This window comes from Dryobates pubescens, chromosome 7 (assembly GCF_014839835.1).
Source record: "Dryobates pubescens isolate bDryPub1 chromosome 7, bDryPub1.pri, whole genome shotgun sequence".
Taxonomy (NCBI): Eukaryota; Metazoa; Chordata; class Aves; order Piciformes; family Picidae; genus Dryobates; species Dryobates pubescens.
Window position 1 is genome coordinate 39,533,549 of NC_071618.1, and position 9,292 is coordinate 39,542,840.

The 9,292-nt window shown below is 50.7% G+C and overlaps 1 protein-coding gene across 1 annotated transcript in view; it reads right to left on the reverse strand.

Moving 5' to 3' along the window:
• Positions 1–9,053, reverse strand: part of VWA8 (von Willebrand factor A domain containing 8) — a 244,047-nt gene extending 234,994 nt beyond the window's left edge. The window contains exon 1 of the mRNA XM_054163092.1: positions 8,877–9,053. Coding sequence (XP_054019067.1) covers positions 8,877–9,021 — 145 coding nt within the window. The 5' untranslated portion in view covers positions 9,022–9,053. The remainder of the gene's footprint in view (positions 1–8,876) is intronic.
• Between the last annotated feature and the right edge of the window lie 239 nt (positions 9,054–9,292).

Consider the following 9,292-nt stretch of genomic DNA (forward strand, 5'->3'; position numbering starts at 1 on the left):
TGGGATGAGATCACACATGTCAGAGAAAAGTTCCAAATCTGTATTATATTCAAATTAATATTTCCACATCTTACATTTATTCTAACATCAAGGAAAGGAAGGGAAAGAAAGAAAGGGGGGAGAAAAGGTACTTTTAAGTCATATTTACCAGGCATATTTCCACAAGGGCATAGAAAAGAGTGTCAGCCTTCATCCTTGAAGAAACAGCTTTGACACCGCCCCCCACAGCAAACTCCTGGCCAAGCTGTCAGCCCATGGCTTGGACAGCCACACTCTGTGCTGGGTTAGGAACTGGCTGGAGGCTGAGCCCAGAGAGTGGTGGTGAATGGTGCGACAGCCAGCTGCAGACCAGTCACCAGTGGTGTGCCCCAAGGATCAGTGCTGGGCTCCATCCTCTTTAATATCTTTACTGATGATCTGGATGAGGGGATTGAGGCAGTCATCAGCAAATTTGCAGATGACACCAAGCTGGGAGCGGTTGTTGATCTGCTAGAGGGCAGAAGGGTTCTGCAGAGGGACCTCAACCGACTGGACAGATGGGCAGAATCCAACAGGATGGCATTCAACAAGTCCAAGTGCCAGGTGTGCACTTTGGTCACAACAACCCCATGCAGAGCTACAGGCTGGGGTCAGAGTGGCTGGAGAGCAGCCAGGCAGAAAGGGAGCTGGGGGTACTGGTTGACAGCTGCCTAAACATGAGCCAGCAATGTGCCCAGGTGGCCAAGAAGGCCAATGGCATCCTGGCCTGTATTAGGAATAGTGTGGCCAGCAAGAGCAAGGAAGTCATTGTGCCCCTGGACTCTGCATTGGTTAGGCCACACCTTAAGTCCCGTGCCCAGTTCTGGGCCCCTCAGTTTAAGAAGGACATTGAGACACTTGAACGTGTCCAGAGAAGGGCAACAAGGCTGGGGAGAGGCCTTGAGCACAGCCCTGTGAGGAGAAGCTGAGGGAGCTGGGATTGTTTAGCCTGGAGAGGAAGAGGCTCAGGGGAGACCTCATTGCCCTCTACAACTACCTGAAGAGAGGTTGTAGCCAGGAGGGGGTTGGTCTCTTCTCCCAGGCAACCAGCACCAGAACAAGAGGACACAGTCTCAAGCTGCACCAGGGGAAATTTAGGCTCAAGGTGAGGAGAAAGTTCTTCACAGAGAGAGTTGTTAGCCATTGGAATGTGCTGCCCAGGGCAGGAAGCATTTTACCCCTACAGACCAAAGAGCACTTTTACACTCCTCTTCTGTTGTCTGCCCTTATGTTCACTTTTGTATGTCCCCATCTTGTGTTTTAGTTCATCGAGAGGTTCTCTGCTTGGCCAAGCAGTCCTCCTGCTGAAATACCAAATGATCCTGCACTGTGGAAGGGTTTGTTGCTGAGCTGCCATTCAGTTTTCCTTAAAACATTTCAGGCTTTCCTGAATGCCTTTCTTCTTCAGAGTTGTTACCCAGCAATCTCCTGAGTAAGTGAAAGCCTACAGCACTTAAGTCCAGGATCTTAATTGTGCTGCTTAGCTTCCCAGCCTCCACCAGATCCACAGGTCAGGCACTGCAATCTAGACTGCCATCTATGATCCAAATGGCCACAACTCTTAGCTACTTGTGAGCAGCAGATGAAGAGTTACCCCTGACCAAGCTCCCTGGCATCTGCATAACACATTTTTTTACCAACACAGTCTCAACACTACCAAGAGCACATGCACAATGCCAGACTGCTCCCCCAGCAGATGACTGTATGGCTGAAATCTCCCATGAGCAGGAGGACCAAGGAGTGGGAGGTTTCTGCTAGCTGTCTGTAGAAAGTGATATCAGTGATACCCAGTATCTCTTCTTAGTCATATGGCAACAGATGTCCATACAGTAACGGCAACACTCCCTTTCAAGTGTGTCATGGTCAGTGATACTTAGGGAGAAAACCAGCTAACAAACTTTTAAGAAATCTGTGACAGTTAGTATCATAGAATCAGTCAGGGGTGGAAGGAACCCCAAGGATCATCCGGTTCCAACCCCCCTGCCATGGGCAGGGACACCCCACACTACATCAGGCTGGCCACAGCCTCAGCCAGCCTGGGCTTAAACACCTCCAGGGATGGGGCCTCAACCACCTCCCTGGACAACCCATTCCAGGGCTTCACCACTCTCATGGGGAAGAACTTCCTCCTCACCTCCAGCCTGAATCTCCCCACCTCCAGATTCATTCCATTCCCCCTAGTCCTATCACTACCTGATATCCTGAGAAGTCCCTCCCCAGCCCTCTTGTAGGCCCCCTTCAGATACTGGAAGGCCACAATGAGGTCACCTGGGAGCCTTCTCTTCTCCAGACTGAACAGCCCCAACTCTTTCAGTCTGTCACAGTATCACCAAGGTTGGAAGAGACCTCAAAGATCATCGAGTCCAACCTGTCACCACAGACCTCATGACTAGACCATGGCACCAAGTGCCACATCCAATCCCCTCTTGAACACCTCCAGAGATGGTGACTCCACCACCTCCCTGGGCAGCACATTCCAATGGCGAATGACTCTGTCAGTGAAGAACTTTCTCCTCACCTCCAGCCTAAACCTCCCCTGGTGCAGCTTGAGACTGTGTCCTCTTGTTCTGGTGCTGGTTTCCTGACAGAAGAGACCAACTCCCTCCTGACTACAACCTCCCTTCAGGTAGTTGTAGAGAGCAGGAAGGTGTCCCCTGAGCCTCCTCTTCTCCAGTCTAAGCAATCCCAGCTCCCTCAGCCTCTCCTCACAGGGCTGTGCTCAAGGCCTCTCCCCAGCCTTGTTTCCTCCTCTGGACACGTTCAAGTGTCTCAATGTCCTTACTAAATTGAGGGGCCCAGAACTGGACACAGGATTCAAGGTGTGGCCTAACCAGTGCAGAGTACAGGGGCACAATGACCTCCCTGCTCCTGCTGGCCACACTATTCCTAATGTAGGCCAGGATGCTGCTTCTTGACTACCTGGGCACACTGCTGGCTCATGTTTAGGCAGCTGTCAATCAGCACCCCCAGGTCCCTCTCTGTCTGGCAGCTCTCCAGCCACTCCGACCCCAGCCTGTAGCTCTGCATGGGGTTGCCGTGGCCGAAGTGCAGCACCTGGCACTTGGACTTGTTGAATGTTGGACTCTGCCCATCTGTCCAGTCGGTCAAGGTCCCTCTGCAGAACCCTTCTACCCTCTAACAGATCAACATCTGTTCCTAACTTGGTGTCATCTGCAAACTTGCTGATGTCTGACTCAACCCCCTCATCCAGATCATCAGTGAAGATATTAAAGAGCATGGGGCCCAGCACTGATCCCTGGGGCACACCACTGGTGACTGGCTGCCAGCTGGCTGTGGCACCATTCACCACCACTCTCTGGGCTCAGCCTCCAGCCAGTTCCTAACCCAGCACAGTGTTGAGGTCCAAGCCACGAGCTGACAGCTTAGCCAGCAGTTTACTGTGGGGGACAGTGTCAAAGGCCTTGCTGAAGTCCAGGTAGACCACATCCACAGGCCTCCCCACATCCACCAGACGGGTCACCTGATCATAGAAGGAGATCAGGTTGGAGAGGCAGGACCTGCCCTTCCTAAATCCAATTTGACTGGACCTGAGCCCTTGGCCATCCTTCAGGTGCGCAGTTATTGCCGCCAGGATAATCTGCTCCATCACTTTCCCTGGCACTGAGGTCAGGCTGACTGGCCTGGAGTTTCCAGGTTCCTCCATCCGTCCCTTCTTGTGGATGGGGACCACATTGGCCAGTTTCCAGTCATCTGGGACCTCCCCAGTGAGCCAGGACTGGAGGAAAATGATGGAGAGCGGCTTGGCCAGCTCATCTGCCAGCTCTCTCAGCACCCTAGGATGGATCCCATCTGGTCCCATGGACTTGTGAGTGTCCAAGTGGCTCATCCAAGTGTCCTCACAGGAGAGGAGATCTCCTGAAGCACAGTTTGCTCAGGGCAGAAACATCAATTTGAAACTGAGCTTAGGTACAACTGAAATCCAACACAATAGTTTCAAAAGCTCCCATTTGCAGACAGGATAACCAAAACTGACAGAACAGCTTTAAAACTCACTACAGCACCTCCTGCATAACTGCCCCGAGTCCCTGAGCTTGCCAAGCAGATTCAGCTCCAGCCTTATGTTTGCAATGGGCAGGACTTGCAGCACCCACCAACACATAGCAGAACTGCAACTGTTGCTGAACAGGAGAACTGAAATTTTGATCAACTGCCAAATATTAACTCAGAAGCTATTTACTGACATCTACTCAGGGGAACAATGGTGAAACCTTACTGAAGGGTGTACAAAAGCTCATCTGCCTGACAGCTCACCCCTTTCTTCCAGCTACCTGTGTCTAAGAAAAGATTGTCTTTCTGCCACCCTTTTTTTTTCCCCTTTCAAATGTTAGAACAACTTGAAATAACTGAGGCATAACTCTGCCAACTTTCAGGCCAACTGGTTTTGAAAATTCCCATCTCCAGTTGCTGCCTTCTCAGTGGTGCTGATGCAAACACTGTTTGTGAGGCCTCACTGTAAGTTAGAATAGGATAGAATTAGCCAGGGTGGAAGAGACCTTCGAGATCATCGAGTCCTACCCATCACCCAACACCATCTAATCAACTACACCATGGCACCAAGCACTCCATCCAGTCTCTTCTTAAACACCTCCAGGGATGGTGACGCCACCACCTCCCTGGGCAGCACATTCCAATGGCCAATCACTCTTTCTGCAAAGAACTTCTTCCTAATATCCAGACAAAACCTCCCCTGGTGCAGCTTGAGACTGTGTCCTCTTGTTCTGGTGCTGGTTCCCTGGGAGAAGAGACCAACCCCCTCCTGGCTACAACCTCCCTTCAGGTAGTTGTAGACAGCAATGAGGTCTTCCCAGAGCCTCCTCTTCTCCAGGCTAAACAACCCCAGCTCCCTCAGCCTCTCCCTGTAGGCCTTGTGCTCGAGGCCTCTCCCCAGCCTCATTGCCCTTCTCTGGACATGTTCAAGAGTCTCAATGTCCTTCTTAAATTGAGGGGCCCAGAACTGGACACAGGACTCTAATTTCAGACAATAAATTTTTATCACAATCTCTTAGATCCTGTACACTGATAACTAATTCACATTACAGGATTCTTAAGTCTGATACAGTTCTCACTGTGTGACACTCAGCAGATACTCTTGTAAGTAATACTGCAACGATTTAGGTTTTGAACCCAGGTTTTGTTACAAAGTGGCACTGATTAATGGAATGAAGCTGGAGGTGGGGAGGTTCAGGCTGGAGGTGAGGAGGAAGTTCTTCACCATGAGAGTGGTGAAGCCCTGGAATGGGTTGTCCAGGGAGGTGGTTGAGGCCCCATCCCTGGAGGTGTTTAAGAGCAGGCTGGATGAGGCTGTGGCCAGCCTGATCTAGTGTGGGGTGTCCCTGCCCATGGCAGGGGGATTGGACCTAGATGATCCTTGTGGTCCCTTCCAACCCTGATACTACTGTGATACTATGACTAGGTTTTGGAAAACATCAAAAGTGAACCTGGACAGGCAGAGCTGTGGAAAACAGTGAATGAAGCCAGTACATGTTTTGGTCCACACAAGTGACAGAGTGAATGTCATTTAATGTACATTGAGTAGGAAAGCACATGAGAGACCTTCTTTTGACCTGCAATGATTTCTATTCATCCAGCTGTTCAGTTTTCATCAAATTCAGTACTTGGCCCCACCAACTCCTTAAAGCATCTCTGTGTGTTCCATCAGTTTAATTATGTTGCAAATAAATAAATGTCAGTAAAGGTCAGCCTAGATGACCTTTAGAAGTCCCTTCAAACCAAAGCCATTCTATGAAGGAAGCTACACAGAACTTCACTTGTGCAGCTCAGACTGTGTTTAAAACAATACTCATCATAAATAACTCTGCAGTCACTCTGCAAGCAAATATTTCTTTTCAGGTTTTTTGGAAGGGACCATGAAGCCTGCATTTAAAATTAACCCAACACAACATGTGTTACTAGAAATTAAGTTTCCCTTTAAATTAAGTTGTGCAGCCCAAAATCCTTCCTGGATGTTCCCATTACCCTTTAGTCACTTAGTGCCTCTGTTTTTCACTGTTCAGATTTCCATGAAGCTTTACCACTAGATAGTTCCAGCAGAATAGGATAGAATGGGATAGAATAAACCAGGTTGGAAGAGACCTTCAAGATCATCGTGTCCAACCTATCACCCAACACCACCTAATCAACTAAACCATGCAACCAAGCACCCCATCAACTCTCTTCCTAAACACCTCCAGTGATGGTGACTCCACCACCTCCCTGGGCAGCACATTCCAATGGCCAATCACTTGCTCTGTGAAGAACTTCTTCCCAACATCCAGCCTAAACCTCCCCTGGCACAGTTTGAGACTGTGTCCTCTTGTTCTGTCATAGGTTGCCTGGCAGAAGACACCAACTCCCACCTGGCTACAATCTCCCTTCAGGGAATTGTAGACAGCAAAAAGGTCTCTCTGAGCCTCCTCTTCTCCAGGCTAAGCAACCCCAGCTCCCTCAGCCTCTCCTCACAGGGCTGTGCTCCGAACCCCTCCCCAGCTTTGCTGCCCTTCTCTGGACACGTTCCAGCAACTCAACATCTTTCCTAAACTGAGGGGCCCAGAACTGGGCACAGGACTCAAGGTAGCCTGCCTTTAAAAAAAACTACAGGACCTTTGGTATTTACTAGACCTTTGATGTTTAAATCTTTCTGCTAAAACTACCATCATCACTGACTGTAACTGGGAATACTCCTATTATTCATATACCTAAGCCCACCACAAACACATACAATGTATTCATGAATATTGCTAAGTTACACTCAGTTACATTCTGCAGCCCATGGAAATTATGAAGTATTTTTAGTAATACTGCATTTGCCATCATTTCATTTGGCTGAATTTCTTCTTGTGCTTAAAGTTACCCACCCAAACTGAGGGCCGAACACTGCACTGGTTAGGCCACGCCGTGAGCCCTGTGTCCAGTTCTGGGCCCCTCAGTTTAGGAAGGAGGTTGACTTGCTGGAATGAGTCCAGAGAAGAGTAAGAAAGTTGGTGAGGGGTTTGGAACACAAGCCCTACTAGGAGAGGCTGAGGGAGCTGGGGTTGCTTAGCCTGGAGAAGAGGAGGCTCAGGGGTGACCTTATTACTCTCTACAACTACCTGAAAGCAAGTTGTAGACAGGCGGATGTTGGTCTCTTCTCCCAGGCAGCCAGTACCAGAACAAGAGGACACAGTCTCAGGCTGCGCCAGGGGAGGTTCAGGCTGGATGTTAGGAAAAAGTTCTATACAGAGAGAGTGATTGCACATTGGAATGGGCTGCCTGGGGAGGTGGTGGAGTCACCATCATTGGAGGTGTTCAGGAGGAGACTTGATGGGGTGCTTGGTGCCATGGGTTAGTTGTTTAGGTGGTGTTGGATTGGTTGATGGGTTGGACACGATCTTGAAGGTCTCTTCCAACCTGGTTTATTCTATGTATTCTATAGGCTTTTGAGATTTTGTTAGAACACAGAATAAAAAAAACAAAACCCAAACTTAAAAGCCACTTGCCCTGTCTAGACAACACAGATCTCCAGAACGGGCAGTATTTCTTCCCTGTCTGCACTGAGCTACCTTCGTCACGTGTTTGTTTCACACGTTGGTTTTTTGTCCCCTTTTGTTCCCCTTTGGTTTAAGTAACCCTTCTCTTTTGTAGTGATTTAAGCAAATAAAATATTTCTTCTTTAAAAAATTCTTTATAGAATTTTACAGTTCCTCAAAGGAATAGAATAGAATTGAATAGAATGGAATAGAATAGACCATGTTGGAAAAGGCCTTCAAGATCATCCTGTCCAACCTATCATCCACCACCACCTAATCAACTAAACAATGGCACCAAGCACCCTATATCAAGTCTCCTCCTGAGCACCTCCAATGATGGTGACTCCACCACCTCCCCAGGCAGCCCATTCCAATGGGCAATCACTCTCTCTGTGTAGAGCTTCTTCCTAACCTCCAGCCTAAACCTTCCCTGGGAGGCTTCCTTTTTGAGATACCTTTGAGAAACTAAATGCTTAAAGAACACTTAAAGCATTTAAACAAATTAGCTGGCCCACTAAGAAAGAAACATAGCTTTTTAGAAAGCACTGACATTTGAGATAAGTGGTTAAAAAGAGAGCGTAATTAAGAGCTTTAGCCAGTACCCTACCATCAGAACCATTTGTTGTCATTCTGTCTCCCTGATTGACAGCTGCTCATCACTCCTTCTGTGTTCCGTAGGTTTGTTGCTTTTGGCATTCATCCAGAAAAGTGCTAGCTGCCACAGACACATGTCACCATTTCCAAACACCACTTCTGCTCTGGCCCGTCATCTGTCTCAAGGGTCAGCAGAGGATATTCCAGGACAGTTCAGGTCATCCTTCTTAGTGTACGCCAGCTCAAGGTCAACCCCCTATCCCACCTCATTACCGTATGCTGCAGGCACACTCACACATTGCTTTCCTTTAGTGAAAGGACAAAGCCAAGCAACGCAGAAATAGGAAGCACCACGAGATGGTCAGGTGCCACTTGATGAAGAAAAGCAATTCTCACACGTACAGGCTACGGGGCTGCTCCTTAGCCACGGGTGAAGCACTTTGAAACAAATCTCTGGAAAGCCACACTAAACGTCACTGCAAGCCTGTGACATCGTTCTGCTTTTTCCACTCGCGCAATATTCACGTCCACGACCGTACGAAGAAACAGAGCCAGCAGCGCAATCTGGACAGAGCAGCAGGCCGCAAGGCGCTGACCTGCCCCCGGGCCGCCCTCAGCGGGACTGCCCACACTCCCGGGCTCGGTGTCAGAGCCTCGGGAACGGCCGGGGCAAAGCAACCCCGGGGAAGGCTGCACGGAGGCCCAGGCCGGGCCACGCCGGGGGCAGGGGGGCATTACCTGAGCTGTGCAGCGCCCTGACCTCCAGACGGCCGGACCGCGTCGCGGCCGCGCCGCCGCCCATCACCTGCCGCAGGAGCAGGCGGACCCTGCGGGCGGCGGGGCCCCCGGCCCCGCTGCCCAGGCACAGCACCCGCGACTGCATGTGCCGCTAGGAAACCGCCACCGCCGGGCCGGGCCGAGGCGGAGGGGGGAAGGAAAACGCCGCGGCACAAAGTCCCACCGGAAACTCGCGCCGGGCCACCGGCGGCCGGGGCGGGTACAGGCCGGCGCGGGGCGCGGGCGCGGGCGCGGCCCGAGCCTGTCCGTGCCGGCGAGGTGCCCGGGCGAGGTGCGGGCGACGCCTTTCGCCGGCAGCACCCGGCCAGAGGGCGAGACAATGGCAGGGCAAGCCCCAGGGGCCCTCAGCAGGGGCC